Source organism: Mobula hypostoma, chromosome 1, assembly GCF_963921235.1.
Source record: "Mobula hypostoma chromosome 1, sMobHyp1.1, whole genome shotgun sequence".
Lineage (NCBI taxonomy): Eukaryota > Metazoa > Chordata > Chondrichthyes > Myliobatiformes > Myliobatidae > Mobula > Mobula hypostoma.
The window spans coordinates 253386756-253402807 of record NC_086097.1 but is presented as its reverse complement, the minus strand read 5'-3'; the positions used below and the strand labels follow the sequence as shown (position 1 = coordinate 253402807).

The 16052-nt window shown below is 45.4% G+C and overlaps 1 protein-coding gene across 1 annotated transcript in view; it reads left to right on the top strand.

Annotated features, from left to right (window-relative positions):
- mterf3 (mitochondrial transcription termination factor 3) overlaps window positions 1-16052 on the top strand; it is a 50489-nt gene that overhangs the window by 27981 nt on the left and 6456 nt on the right. Inside the window, exons 6-7 of the mRNA XM_063067359.1 lie at window positions 3619-3690; window positions 10125-10286. Of these exons, the coding sequence (XP_062923429.1) occupies window positions 3619-3690; window positions 10125-10286 (234 nt within the window). The remainder of the gene's footprint in view (window positions 1-3618; window positions 3691-10124; window positions 10287-16052) is intronic.

Sequence of the window (16052 nt, the reverse complement as noted above, 5' to 3'; positions counted from 1 at the left end):
AAAAGAACTGGACTTGGGAGAAGATTTGTTTTCCACCAAGACAATAGTCCCAAGCAAAAAGCCAAAGATACACAGGAATGGCTTAAAAACAACAAAGTTAATGTCCTAGAGTGGCCAAGTCAGAATCCAGACCTCAATCCATAAGATATAGCAGCAGAAGCAAGCCATTCGGCCCATCGAGTCTGCTCTGCCATTCAGTCCTGGGCTGATCCAATTCTTCCAGTCATCCCCACTCCCCTACCTTCTCCCCATACTCTTTGATGCCCTGGCTAATCAAGAACCGATCTATCTCTGCCTTAAATGCACCCAATGACTTGGCCTCCACAGCCGCTCGTGGCAACAAATTCCAGATTTACCACCCTCTGATTAAAGGAATTTCTCCGCATCTCTGTTCTAAATGGACGTCCTTCAATCCTGAAGTCGTGCCCTTTTGTCTTAGAATCCCCTCCCATGGGAATTAACTGTGCCTTATCTAATCTGTTCAGGCCTTTTAATATTCGGAATGTTTCCATGAGATCCCCCCTCATTCTCCTGAACTCCAGGGAATACAGCCCAAAAGCTGCCAGACGTTCCTCATATGGTAACCCTTTCAATCCTGGAATCATTCTCATGAATCTTCTCTGGACCCTCTCCAATGTCAGTATATCCTTTCTAAAATAAGGAGCCCAAAACTGCTCACAATACACCAAGTGTGGCCTCACAAGTGCCTTATAGAATCTCAACATCACATCCCTGCTCTTATATTCTATACCTCTAGAAATGAATGCCAACATTGCATTCGCCTTCTTCACCACCGACTCAACCTAGAGGTTAACCTTTAGGATAACTTACACAAGGACCCCCGAGTCCCTTTGCATCTCTGCATTTTGAACTCTCTCCCCATCTAAATAATAGTCTGCCTGATAATTTCTTCCACCAAAGTGCATAACCATACACTTTCCAACATTGTATTTCATTTGCCACTTCTTTGCCCATTCCCCTAAACTAAGTCTCTCTGCAGGCTCTCTGTTTCCTCAACACTACCCGTTCCTCCAGCTATCCTTGTATCATCGGCAAATTTAGCCACAAATCCGTTAAAACCATAATCCAAATCATTGATATATATTGTAAAAAGCAGCAGTCCCAACACCGACCCCTGTGGAAATCCACTGGTAACCGGCAGCCAGCCAGAATAGGATCCCTTTATTCCCACTCTCTGTTTTCTGCCAACCGGCCAATGCTCCACCCATTCCATGGGCTCTTATCTTGCTAAGCAGACTCATGTGCGGCAACTTGTCAAAGGTCTTCTGAAAGTCCAAGTTCACCACATCTACTGCATCTCCTTTATCTACCCTGCTTGTAATTTCCTCAAAGAATTGCAGTAGGTTTGACAGGTGGGATTTTTCTTTCAAGAAATCATCTGGCTTTGGCCTATCTTGTCATGTGCCTCCAGGTACTCCGTAATCTCATCCCTAACAATCGATTCCAACAACTTCCCAACCACTGATGTCAGGCTAACAGGTCTGTAGTTTCCTTTCTGCTGCCTCCCATCCTTCTTAAATTATCCCTGTCAAAGCTAACCCTAACCCAGCCTTCTCCCCATAACCTTTGGTGCCCTGACTATTTAAGAACCTATGAACCTCTGCTTTAAATATACCCAATGACTTGGCCTCCACAGCCGTCTGTGGGAGTTAATTCCACAGATTCACACTGTCTGGATAAAGAAATTCCTCCTCATCTGTGTACTAAATGAACGTTTTCTATTCTGAGGCAGTACCCTCTGGTCCTAGACTCCCTCACTATAGGAAACATCCTCTGCACATCCACTCTGTCTAAGCTTTCCAATGGCTTATGAGGGTAGGTTGAGCAAGCTGGACTTTTTCTCTCTGGGGTGAGAGAGGTGACTGGATAGAGATGTACAAGATGATAAGAGGCATAGATCTAGTGATAGTCAGAGACTTTATGCAGGGCGGAAATAGTTAATACAAAGGGCTATAAAAATAAGGAGATTGGAGGAAAGTAGAGGAGGGATGTCAAAAGTAAGTTTTATACACAGAGAGTGTTGGGGGTGAGGAACACACTGCCAGGGGCGGTGTAGAGACAGATACATCTGTAAAACTCTTACAGGCACATGGAGGATAGAAAAATGGATGGATATGTGGGAGGAAAGGGTTACACTGATCTTAGAGCAGGTGAAAGACCGACACATGGTGAGCCTGTGTTGTAGAGTTCTATGAGGTAAATATTGAAAGAGTGACTACCATTTCAGTATTTATCCCAACTCCGAGAGCCTCTTGTGGAAGAAATGGGACTTGAGGATGAAGCAGTTTCATGATCCAACGATAAACATTTGATGAACTGGATTTTCCCGATGTCCACACAAAGTGAACATTGATCACGGTGGGTTTGGCATCAGTGACAGAATTGATGGGTTAGAAACTGGGAGCCAATTGAAACACAAGGGAGAGGAAATGCAGGGAATGAAGCTTCCAGCCTCTCTATTTCCCAACAATGACAAGAACAGAGTGGGAAGTGTAAAACAGTGAAAACATCCCTGATTTCAGCTGGAATTGCCAACTGATGAAATGTAAGGCAGAGCAGTACCTGACAAATACTTGGCTGTGTACTTCAACTGAGCTGTCAAAGCATTGTAGAGCAGAGTCTGACAAGTTTAATTTAATTGTTATTCAACCATACATCAATACAGCCAAATGAAACTGTTACTCTGGGGCCAAGGTGCAAACACAGTGTCAACAGTCACACACAGCACAAGGCACATATAACTGACTGACTGAGGCCTCTGTCAGTCAGAGGTGACCATGAATATTGCATCCCCGCTGTCTAGGTACGCAATCCTGGGTAGTGCAATATGGAGAGCAAACTGTTGCCCATGTAGCAAGCTCCCCCTTTAAACGCAACTGATAAACCCAAAGGAATGGCAGAGACTGATACAGTCTGGTACCAATAGTATCGCAGGTGTTGTCAGCCGGCGTTGAACTCAATGTAGGACTGCCTAACTCCAGATTTTTCCCTCAGGGTTTACTCGCGAAGCCTTCCCCTTGAGTGGGTATAGCCACAAGGCAGCGGTGGTTTGAGATCAGAGGTTTCCTTTCGATGAGCTGCCAACCACGGTTGACGAGCCCCATCTGCCTGAAGCGGCTGGTTTTAAGGCACCAGTAACCTGCCTTTGCCGCTTCTCCTGTCAGTAGAAACACTTCCATAGAAACCGTAGAAAAATAGAGAGGTCGGGTTCATGGGTTCATTATCTATTCAGAAATCGGATGGTGGAGGGGAAGAAGCTGTTCCTGTATCATTGAGGGTATGTCTTCAGGCTTCTGTGCCTCCTACCTGCTGGTGGCAATGAGAAGAGGGCAGGTCCTGGGTGACGGGGGTCCGTAACAGATGCTGCCTTTTTGAGGTATCACATTTTGAAAATATCTTTGATGCCTAGTGCCCATGAAGGAGCTGGTTGAGTTTACAACCCTCTGCAGCTTTTCCTGATCCTGTGCAGTGGCCCCTCCACACCAGACAGTGATGCGACCAGTTAGAATGCTCTCCACGGTACATCTGGAAAGAGCTTTGCTTTTCTTTTTATTTGAAATGATGATTTTAGTGAATGTGTCCTTTATTCTTTTCCAGACACGTGACCTGGTCACTCGACTCCCCAAATTGTTAACTAACAGCTTGGAGCCAGTGAAGGAAAATCTTAAAGTAAGTGGAATTTGACTCAAGATCAGTGTTTCTTCATATCAGATTCAAATAAAATTCCAGTCTTGAAGAAGGGTCTCAGCCCAAAATGTTGACTATTTATTGATTTCCATAGATGCTGCTTGACCTGCTGAGTTCCTCCAGCATTGTGTGTGTGTGTTGTTTTGGATTTCCAGATTCTGCAGAATCTCTTGCCTTAACAAATTTTTGGGAACATTATAGAACATAGAAATTTTACAGCACGTAACAGGCCCTTCGGCCCACAATGTTGTGCCGACCATGTAACCTACTCTGGAGACTGCCTAGAATTTCCCCAGCACATAGCCCTCTATTTTTCTAAGCTCCTTGTACCATTATTTAGCCGCTGGAGTCCAATTTAGCTGGTAGACAACAGTGCATGGGCGGACAACAGATCAATATATAGTGCTGGGGGGGGGCGCGGTCATTGCTCAAAAAGAAATAGATCCATACATTACACTTCCTCCCCCTTTAGAGTAATGCAACATAGAACTGTTTATGTACAAAACATTCAATTTCCCTTTCATAAACCCATATTCCCAATAAACATGCTTTCACAATGACAGTCCATAGCTCACTTCACTGTCCAGTCTTTTGGGTGGTGCTCTGTTTCTTTCAGGGCAGCCCCTCTGGACCTGTGGAGTGGGATCAGGTTTAGTAGGTGTCTTGTCTAAGACAACGTTCTCAGTTTCTGGTGTCACGTTGCTGTCAGAGACATGATCATCACTGAGAGGTAAGTCCGGTGACTATAATGTGTCCACCTTGTTGGATGCAGTCAATTCAGGTTGACATTCAGTACCTGGTTGACGTAACGTCTCCATGTCTGATCTCCAGCATCCACTGTGTACGTCAGTGATCCAGTTCCTGTAGCTATCCCACCAGGTGTCCCCCTGTCTTCTCGGTAATCATGCGCTAGGACTTCCTGTCCAACGTCGAAGCTCCTTGCAGATTCACTTGGCAACCATCTGAACAGATTATTCTGCACTTCCCTCTGTAGATCTGGTTTCAGGAGGTCTATGAGAGATCTCAGATTCCTGTTCATAAACAGCATTAGACAATAAGACACAGGAGCAGAATGAGGCCATTCAGCCCATTGAGTCTGCTCTGCCATTCCATCATGGCTGATCACAGAGCCCACTCAACCCCGTACACCTGCCTTCTCGCTGTATCCTTTGATGCCCTGACCAATCAGGGAATGATCATTTTCCGCCTTAAATATGCGCACGGACGTGGCCTCCACCACAGTCTGTGGCAGAGCATTCCACAGATTTACTCCTCTCTGGCTAAAAGAAAATTCCACCTTCCCTCTGTTGTAAAGGGTCGCCCCTCAGTTTTGAAGCTATGCCCTCTAGTTCTGGATACCCCACACCATAGAAAACATCCTCTCCATATCCACCTGATCTATTCCTTTCAATATTCAGTAGGTTTCAATGAGATCCCCAAGCATTCTTCTGAAATCCAGCGAGTACAGGCTCAGAGTTGCCAAATGTTCCTCATATGTGAACCCCTTCATTCCCAGAATCATCCTCATGAACCTCCTCTGGACTCCCTCCAATCACAACGCATCCTTTCAGAGATATGGGGCCCAAAACTGTTGATAATACTCCAAGTGTGGCCTAATTATTGTCTTAAAAAGCCTCAGCCTTATCTCCTTGCTTTTATATTCTATTCCCCTTCAAATAAATGTCAATATTGCATTTGCCTTCTTTACCACAGACTCAACCTGTGAATTAACCTCCTGGGAGTCTTGCACGAGGACTCCTAAGTCCCTCTACACCTCTGATGTTTGAACCTTCTCCCCATTTAGATAATATTCCGCACCATTGTTCCTTTTACCAAAATGCATTATCATACATTTCTCAACACTGTATTCCATCTGTTACTTTTTTGACCATTCTTCCAATTTGTCTAAGTCCTGCTGCAATCGCATTGCTTCCTCAGCACTACCTACCCCTCCACCTATCTTTGTATCATCCGCAAACTTTGCCACATAGTCATCAATCCCATTATCTAAATCATTGACAAACAATGTGAAAAGCAGCGGTCCCAATACTGACCCCGAGGAACACCACTAGTCACTGGCAACTAAGGTTTCAAAGGTACGTTGAATGTCAGAGAGATGTATACAATATACATCCTGAAATGCTTTTTCTTCACAAACATCCAGAGGAGTGCCCTCAGAGAATGAATGACAGTTAAATGTTAGAACCCCAAAGGCCCCCCACCAGCTCCCCTCCCTCCCGCGCGTAAGCGGCAGTAAGCAACAATCCCCTCTCCCCCCTCCGGCAAACAAAAGCATCAGCACTGCCAACGAGCACTCACCATGAGCAAAACAACAGCAAAGACACAGACTTGCAGTTACCCCAAAGACTTTGTGTTTCACCCGGCACTCGGCATACCACTGGCTCTCTCTCTCCCTAATAAGGGAGAAAGAGGTGTCTCCGTTTCACAACGAGAGGGGAGACATAACAAACAACTCGCTGGTTTACGATGTTAAAAGTCCATTGTGTCACTTTTTCTGAGCTCTGTGCCCAAAGATCTCGGGTCTCCGGGCACACAGCCTTAGATCTTCCAACTCCCCCGACGACGCACTGATCTGCTGTGACACCGACCTTCAATCCGCTCGTCTCTAAAGCCACGAGATCTCAGTCCTCCGAAGGTGAGCTAAGCTCTTAGGCCGAGCCCGTGGTGCGCCGAATAACGGCCAGTTGTGAAACTCCAAGAGCGGGTCCCATTCCCACAACGAACTGCGGTCAGCGTGTAACTCCAGTTCAGGCTCTTCAAAAGAACCCTGAAAGAGAAAAATAGAGATATTAAAGATGGAAATAGAGCTGTTTTCGAAGATGCCAGCGAAGGAATCACCATTGGGTGCCATTATCCCTCCTGAGCAGGTGTTTGATTTGTCGTTGCATGACAGAGTTCTGCTACACGAAAAGGAATTTGTCCAGCTTGTGCTTCAGAGAAATGTCCTCCTTGTCCATCACTTTAATGGACTTTTTGGATAAACCTTTCAGCTAACCCATTCGTTGCTGGATGGTAAGGAGCTGATTTGAAATGTCTGATGCCATTTTTCTTCATGAACAGTTGGAAATCTTCTGATGTGGTGCGTTGTCACTCATAATTTGTTCTGGTAAGCCATTAGAGTGGATATGGTCTTTGCTGAGATGGTTGACTTCATTGGTAAAACCTCCAGCCACTTTGAATGATCATCCACAGCAATCAGGAACATGGAGTCCATGAATGGCCCAGCAAAGTCAATATGTACTCTCCGCCATGGTGACGACAGCCATTCCCAGGGGTGTAACGGTGCCTGTGGGAGTGCATTTTGAACTTTTTGGCATTCCAAACAGTTTTTGGCCAAGTCTTCAATCTGTTTATCTATTCTCTTCTCAAATACCTTCTCATTAGCATTAAGCAGCTGTGACAGTCTCTGGTTAGTGTTACCATTTGGGCTGCAGTTGCCTGTTGATGTCACATTGAGAGCTTTAATTGAGTGCCAGTCTAGTTGGATTTTTCTCAACAATTCAAGTCCGAAAAGTGCTGGCTCTCCGCTTTTCAATATGTAAAGCTCTAATTGTTGTTTTTGGCCTCCATATGTCATGTTTATTTTCATTTTGCCTTTAGGCGACTCTTTTTTTTGCCTGTGTAAGTCATTAGTATCACTGAGGTAGTCTCTAATGGTACCTTAGACAACAGCCTTTTGTAGTCAGCCTCCGGAATTATCGACAAAGCTGACCCTGTATCCGGCTCCATTTTCAGTTTTACACCAGACACAGCTATTGTAATCCAGATGATTTTTTGATCTGCTTTAGTTGTACTCTGCAGTTTTAGGCATGACAGTTCACCTTGGTCAGAGTCTATGTGGTCTGATTCTGCTTTACATTCGGTAACTTTATGCATTTGCTTAGTTTTGTGTTTGAGACTTTTCATTTGGTTGTGCTTTTTGTCTGCCTTGCACATTCTCTCCGTGACCTTGTCTGTGTTAGTTTCTGCAAACTTTCATTGTACCAAAATCATTTGCATCATGTGAGGATTTGCCACATTGCTAACATCTTTGGCTTTTTGTACCCTTCAGGAAAATTCTGTGCATTTCACATTCTAACCTCTTTTTTTTGTAGTTCTGCTGCATCCTTTACTGCAGTCTCTAACGATATCTCAATGGTCAATGCCCATTCTAAGGTTAAGTCTCTTTCAGGCAGTAGCCTATTTTGAGTGCTTTGACTATGCATGCTACATACAAGCCTGTCCCTTAATACATCAGAAAGTCCATTTTGCGCAGTTCTGCAATGTACTCAGAAATACTTTCATCTTTTGACTGGTTTCTTTTAAATCTAAATCTCTCAGCTATTGCCAGCGGTTTCGGGCTCAGGTGACTTTGTAAAATTGTAACAATTTCATCAAGCATTTTGCTTACTGGCTTTGCAGGGGTTACTAAGCTGTGTAAAGACTGTACGTTCTTGCACCCATTGAACTAAGGAGCGTGGGGGCTTTCTTTTGCTCCTCCACGTTGTTCACGTTACAATACAGTTCAACCTTCTCGATATATGACTCCCAGCCTTCATTCGTGCTATCAAATTCGTCAACTGAAGCCACCGCCTCGTTATTTTCACTTTAAATTCAGCACGTCTTTCACTGTTACTATGCACTGTACTCATACATTTGTTAGTGTCTGTGACGGCTTTTTCGTGCTGTTTAACTCTCGCTGTTTTGTCCCGTAACTGTCAGTGCAATCCGTGACATCATCTGACTTTCGGGTTCATATTTGTCGCCAATTTGGTGGGTCTGTGCACAACTATATATCAATTAAATAAAAGCATGCACACGTCATGACTGTAACTGGTGCATTCACACTGCAGTGAGAGAGAGGGAATGTGCATGTCCAGGCAACAGCGCATGCATAGACGACAGATCAATATATAGTGCTAAGGCGGGGGGAGGGGTCATTGCTCTGAAAGAAATAGATCCATACATTACAGCCCTGATAAACCAATGACCCAATTAACCAGAATCCACTTTATTTGGTTAAATTACCAATTTGGAGTGGACTTGTCGTCATCTGATAATTATATGTGGTTTCTGAAGTTTGCTGGTTTTTGAAAAGGTTCTTGAAATTCAGTCTTGAAAGGCCTGGCTATGGTTTTGATTCCTTGTCCTCCTCAGAGACTGCATGGTCATGGAATCACTTTTCCATCCCAGAGCTGTTGCAATGTCTTTTTCCTTAAGCCTGCGTGTGTTGGTTATCCATCATGTCCAACGATGACAGGAGACCTGTGTGGGAGAGTTTTTAAAGTGGAAACGCAGTTGTACTGGGGCAGTTCCTCTCTCTCGACCTCGGAAATTGGGTTCGAGTCCACTGGTGTGAGTAGTCGTCACAAACTGGGGTCTTCCTTGGTTACAGTGGATGACCATGACATCTTCTGCGCCTTGTCATGCCCTTTGCTCTCCACGAAGCTTTACAGAACCACCTTCCTGGCCGTTGGATCTCCCTGTTGATCTCATCTGTCCGGCCCACTGGAACTAACATCACCTGATAGGACAGGCATGTCCCCATCTCACTGGGTGGGGATGGGGTCGGGTCTCCATCGATGAAATCATACTTATCACTTCCTCACACAGGTCTGAATGAAATTGTCAATTGTCCAACAAACATTTTGTTTCTCAGTGTACAGAGAGAGATTGACACAAAAGATTTGCAGATTTGAAGGAGTGGATCAGAGCGGAAATATTTTACTGTGTTTAGCATTGTTTCTATTTCACAATCATTTATAAGCATTCATAATTTCTGTCCAGTAGATCTATATACTGCGAATTCCATCATGCAGTGTACAATAGAATTAGGTCCAGATTCCTGAGAATGATCCCAGGAATGAAAGGGTTAACATAGGAGTGTTTGATGGCTCTGGGCCTGTACTCACTGCAGTTTGGGAGAGGGAATGAGGGTGGCTGTCATTGAAACCCATCGAATATTGAATGGTCTGGACAGAGTGGATGTGGAGAGGATGTTTCCGATAGTGGGGGAGTCTAGGACCAGAGAGCACAACCTCAGAACAGAGGAACATCCATTTAGAACGGAGATGAGGAGGAATTTCTTTAGCCAGAGGGTGGCGAATCTGTGGAATTCGTTGCCGCTGGCGGAGGTGGAGGCCAAATCATTGGGTGTATTTAAAGTGAAGATTGATAAGTTCTTGATTACTCAGGGCGTCAAAAGGTTACGGGGAGAAGGCAGGAGAGTGGGGTTGAGAGGGATAATAAATCAGCTGTGATGGAATGGTGGTGCAAACTCGATGGGCCAAATGGCACATTCTGCTCCTGTGTCTTAATACCTTTGACTTGAACTTGATGTTTGTGTAATGACTGTGGAAGAGAGTTTGCATCTGGTATATCCGGCTCCATCATTCAGTCTCCTTTATTGTTTCCAGGTGTGTCGGATTGAACTGGGCTTTCGTGATAATGAAATCCAGCACATGGTCACTCGTGTCCCAAAGCTCCTCCTTGCCAGCAAGAGCAAGCTGACCAGACTCTTTGATTACTTGCACAACACGATGGGCATTCCTCACCACCTGATTACAAAATTTCCTCAGGTGAGTCAAGTTGTTTACTTCACGAAAGCTCACACTGGCCTTTTCCCTTTTTCCACCAAACAGTTCCTCCCACTCAAACGGTGATTTCCTTGCAATTCTGTATTCAGTCTTCACAATCTCATGTGTTGGAGGAATCTGATGGGTAGAGTGCCCCCTCTCTCTGCATTCCGCAGGGATCGCTCCCTACACAACTCCCTTGTCCATTCGTCCCCCCCATCCCTCCCCACTGATCTCCCTCCTGGCACTTATCCGTGTAAGCGGAACAAGTGCTACACATGCCCTTACACTTCCTCCCTTACCACCATTCAGGGCCCCAAACAGTCCTTCCAGGTGAGGCATCACTTCACCTGTGAGTCGACTGGGGTGATATACTGCGTCCGGTGCTCCCGATGTGGCCTTTTATATATTGGTGAGACCCGACGCAGACTGGGAGACCGCTTTGCTGAACATCTACGCTCTGTCCGCCAGAGAAAGCAGGATCTCCCAGTGGCCACACATTTTAATTCCTCATCCCATTCCCATTCTGACATGTCTGTCCACGGCCTCCTCTACTGTGGAGATGAAGCCACACTCAGGTTGGAGGAACAACACCTTATATTCCGTCTGGGTAGCCTCCAATCTGATGGCATGAACATCGACTTCTCTAACTTCTGCTAAGGCCCCACCTCCCCCTCGTACCCCATCTGTTACTCATTTTTATGCACAGATTCTTTCTCTCACTCTCCTTTTTCTCCCTCTGTCCCTCTGAATATACCTCTTGCCCATCCTCTGGGTCACCCCCCCCCTTGTCTTTCTTCCCGGACCTCCTGTCCCATGATCCTCTCGTATCCCCTTTTGCCTATCACCTGTCCAGCTCTCGGCTCTATCCCTCCCCCTCCTGTCTTCTCCTATCATTTTGGTTCTCCCCCTCCCCCTCCAACTTTCAAATCCCTTACTCACTCTTCCTTCAGTTAGTCCTGACGAAGGGTCTCGGCCTGAAACGTCGACTGCACCTCTTCCTATAGATGCTGCTTGGCCTGCTGCGTTCACCAGCAACTTTGATGTATGTTGGTAGAGTGCCCCCCCTCCTTTCCTTTCTCCTGTGGTGCCCCTCCTAGACTATAAGACACACTGCTGAAAAAGAATGAGGCCATTCAGCCCATCTGCTCCACCTTTCCATCATGGCTGATTTATTACCCCTCTCAACCCCATTCTCCAAGCTTCTCTCCATCACCCATGATGCCCTGACTAATCAAGAACCTGTCAATCTCCACCTCAAATGTACTCGGTGACTTGGCTTCCCTCTATTCTGAGGCTGTGCCCTCTGGTCTGAGACTCTCCCACGATAGGAAACATCCTCTCCACACCCACTCTATTTGTGTCCTCTGGTCTGAACCTTCCTCACTACAGGAAACATTGTCTCCACACCCACTCTATCTGTGTCCTCTGGTCTGAGGCTTCCCCATTACAGGAAACATCCTCTCCACACCCACTCTATCTGTGCTCTCTGGTCCGAGACTCTTCCACTATAGGAAACATCCTCTCCACATCCACTCTATCTGTGTCCTCTGGTCTGAGACTCCCCCACTATAGGAAACATCGTCTCCATAACCACTCTATCTGTGCCGTCTGGTCTGAGACTCTCCCACTACAGGAATCATCGTCTCCACACCCACTCTATCTGTGTCCTCTGGTCTGAGACTCCCCCACTACAGGAATCATCGTCTCCACACCCACTCTATCTGTGTCCTCTGGTCTGAGACTCCCCCACTATAGTAAACATCGCCTCCACACCCACTCTATCTGTGTCCTCTGGTCCGAGACTCCCCCACTATAGGAAACATCATCTCTACACCCACTCTATCTGTGTCCTCTGGTCTGAGACTCCCCCACTACAGGAATCATCGTCTCCACACCCACTCTATCTATGTCCTCTGGTCTGAGACTCTCCCACTACAGGAAACATCCTTTCCACATCCACTGTGGCTTGGCCTCTCAATATTCATGTACTGCACAACTCCCTTTGCATCTCTGATTTTGAATTTTCTCCCTGTTTAGACAATAGTCAGTGCTTTCATTCGTTCTACCAAGTACACGACCGTACAGTCCCAACGCTATATTCTATCTGCCACTTCTTTGCCCATTCTCCTAATCTGTCTCAGTCCTTCTGCAGACTCCCTGCTTCCTAAACACTACCTGCTTCTCCACCCATCGTTGTGTCATCTGCAAACGTGGCCACAAAGTCATCAATTCCGTATCCAAGTCATTGACATGTAATGTAAAAAGAATCAGTCCCAACACAGATCCCTGTGGAACACCACTAGTCACCGGCAGCCAACCAGAAAAGGCTCCCTTTATTCCCACTCACTGCCTCCTGCCAATCAGCCACTGGCTAGAATCTTCCCTGTAATACCAGGAGCTCTTAACATGCTTAGCCGCCTCATATGCGGCACCTTGTCAAAGGCCTCTTAAAAATCCAAGTACACAACATCTACCGATTCTCCTTTGTCTATCCTGCTCGTTATTTCCACAAAGAATTCCAACAGATTTGTCAGGCAAGATTTTCCTTTGAGGAATCCAGGTTGACTAGAGCCTATTTTATCACGTGGGAATCAAATTAAAGAGACTAGGAGAGAGGAGGTTAGTTCACAACATGGGGATGGGAACCAGTGCAGAGAGACAGAGGGGTGTAAAATGAGGATAGAAGCAAAAAGTAGTCAGGTGAAAAGTAAAAGTGGCAGGCCGACAAATCCAGGGCAAAAATCAAAAAGGGCCGCTTTTCAACATAATTGTATAAGGGCTAAGAGAGTTGTAAAAGCACGCCTGAAGGCTTTGTGTGTCAATGCAAGGAGCATTTGTAACAAGGTGGATGAATTGAAAGTGCAGATTGTTATTAATGATTATGATATAGTCGGGATCACAGAGACATGGCTCCAGGGTGACCAAGGATGGGAGCTCAACATTCAGGGATATTCAATATTCAGGAGGGATAGACATGAAAGAAAAGGAGGTGGGGTAGCATTGCTGGTTAGAGAGGAGATTAATGCAATAGAAAGGAAGGACATTAGCCGGGAGGATGTGGAATCGATATGGGTAGAGCTGCATAACACTAAGGGGCAGAAAACGCTGGTGGGAGTTGTGTACAGGCCACCTAACAGTAGTAGTGAGGTTGGGGATGGTATTAAACAGGAAATTAGAAATGCGTGCAATAAAGGAACAGCAGTTATAACGGGTGACTTCAATCTACATGAAGATTGGGTGAACCAAATTGGTAAGGGTGCTGAGGAAGAGGATTTCTTGTAATGTATGCGGGATGGTTTTTTGAACCAACATGTCGAGGAACCAACTAGAGAGCAGGGTATTCTAGACTGGATATTGAGCAATGAGGAAGGGTTAATTAGCAATCTTGTCGTGAGCGGCCTCTTGGGTAAGAGTGACCATAATATGGTGGAATTCTTCATTAAGATGGAGAGTGACATAGGTAATTCAGAAACAAAGGTTCTGAACTTAAAGAAGGGTAACTTTGAAGGTATGAGATGTGAATTAGCTAAGATAGACTGGCAAATGACACTTAAGGGTTGAGGGTGGATATGCAATGGCAAGCATTTAAAGATCACATGGATGAACTACAACAATTGTTCATCCCAGTTTGGCAAAAGAATAAATCAAGGAAGGTAGTGCACCCATGGCTGACAAGGGAATTAGGGATAGTATCAATTCCAAAGAAGAAGCATACAAATTAGCCAGAAAAAGTGGCTCACCTGAGGACTGGGAGAAATTCAGAGTCCAGTAGAGGAGGACAAAGGGCTTAATTAGGAAGGGGAAAAAAGTTTATGAGAGAAAACTGGCAAGGAATGTAAAAACTGACTGTAAAAGCTTTTATAGGTATGTGAAAAGAAAAAGATTGGTTCAGACAAATGTAGGTCCCCTACAGACAGAACAGGTGAATTGATTATGGGGAGCAAGGACATGGCAGACCAATTGAATAATTACTTTGGTTCTGTCTTCACTAAGGAGGACATAAATAATCTTCCAGAAATAGTAGGGGACAGAGGGTCCAGTGAGGTGGAGGAACTGAGGGAAATACATGTTAGTAGGGAGATGGTGTTAGGAAAATTGAAGGGATTAAAGATAGATAAATCCCCAGGGCCAGATGCTCTGCATCCCAGAACGCTTAAGGAAGTAGCCCAAGAAATTAGTGATAATTTTTCAAAACTCTTTCGATTCTGGACTAGTTCCTGAGAAATGGAGGGTGGCTAATGTAACCCCACTTTTTAAAAAAGGAGGGAGAGAGAAACCGGGGAATTATAGACCGGTTAGCCTAACATCGGTGGTGGGGAAACTGCTAGAGTCAGTTATCAAAGATGTGATAACAGCACATTTGGAAAGCGGTGAAATCATCGGACAAAGTCAGCATGGATTTGTGAAAGGAAAATCATGTCTGACGAATCTCATAGAATTTTTTGAGGATGTAACTAGTAGAGTGGATAGGGGAGAACCAGTGGATGTGGTATATTTGGATTTTCAAACGGCTTTTGACAAGGTCCCACACAGGAGATTAGTGTGCAAACTTAAAGCACATGGTATTGGGGGTAAGGTATTGATGTGGATAGAGAATTAGTTGGCAGACAGGAAGCAAAGAGTGGGAATAAACGGGACCTTTTCAGAATGGCAGGCAGTGACTAGTGGGGTACCGCAAGGCTCAGTGCTGGGGCCCCAGTTGTTTACAATATATATTAATGACTTAGATGAGGGAATTAAATGCAGCATCTCCTAGTTTGCGGATGACACGAAGCTGGGCGGCAGTGTTAGCTGTGAGGAGGATGCTAAGAGGTGCAGGGTGACTTGGATAGATTAGGTGAGTGGGCAAATTCATGGCAGATGCAATTTAATGTGGATAAATGTGAGGTTATCCACTTTGGTGGCAAAAACAGGAAAACAGATTATTACCTGAATGGTGGCCGATTAGGAAAAGGGGAGGTGCAACGAGACCTGGGTCTCATTATACACCAGTCATTGAAATTGGGCATGCAGGTACAGCAGGTGGTGAAAAAGGCTGGCATTTATAGCGAGAGGATTCGAGTACAGGAGTAGGGAGGTACTACTGCAGTTGTACAAGGCCTTGGTGAGACCACACCTGGAGTATTGTGTACAGTTTTGGTCCCCTAATCTGAGGAAAGACATCCTTGCCATAGAGGGAGTACAAAGAAGGTTCACCAGATTGATTCCTGGGATGGCACGACTTCATATGATGAAAGACTGGATGAACTAGGCTTATACTCGTTGGAATTTAGAAGATTGAGGGGGGATCTTATTGAAACGTATAAAATCCTAAAGGGATTGGAGAGGGTAGATGCAGGAAGATTGTTCCCGATGTCGGGGAAGTCCAGAACGAGGGGTCACAGTTTGAGGATAAAGGGGAAGCCTTTTAGGACCGAGATCAGGAAAAACTTCTTCACACAGAGAGTGGTGAATCTGTGGAATTCTCTGCCACAGGAAACAGTTGAGGCCAGTTCATTGGCTATATTTAAGAGGGAGTTAGATATGGCCCTTGTGGCTAAAGGGATCAGGGGGTATGGAGGGAAGGCTGGTGCAGGGTTCTGAGTTGGATGATCAGCCATGATCATACTGAATGGCGGTGCAGGCTCGAAGGGCCGAATGGACTACTCCTGCACCTATTTTCTATGTTTCTATGTCTCCAAGTATCCTGAGACCTCATCTTTAATAATCAACTCCAGCGTGGAGTTATGGAGTACTTGGTGAGACAGGACAAGATGGGATAAATTC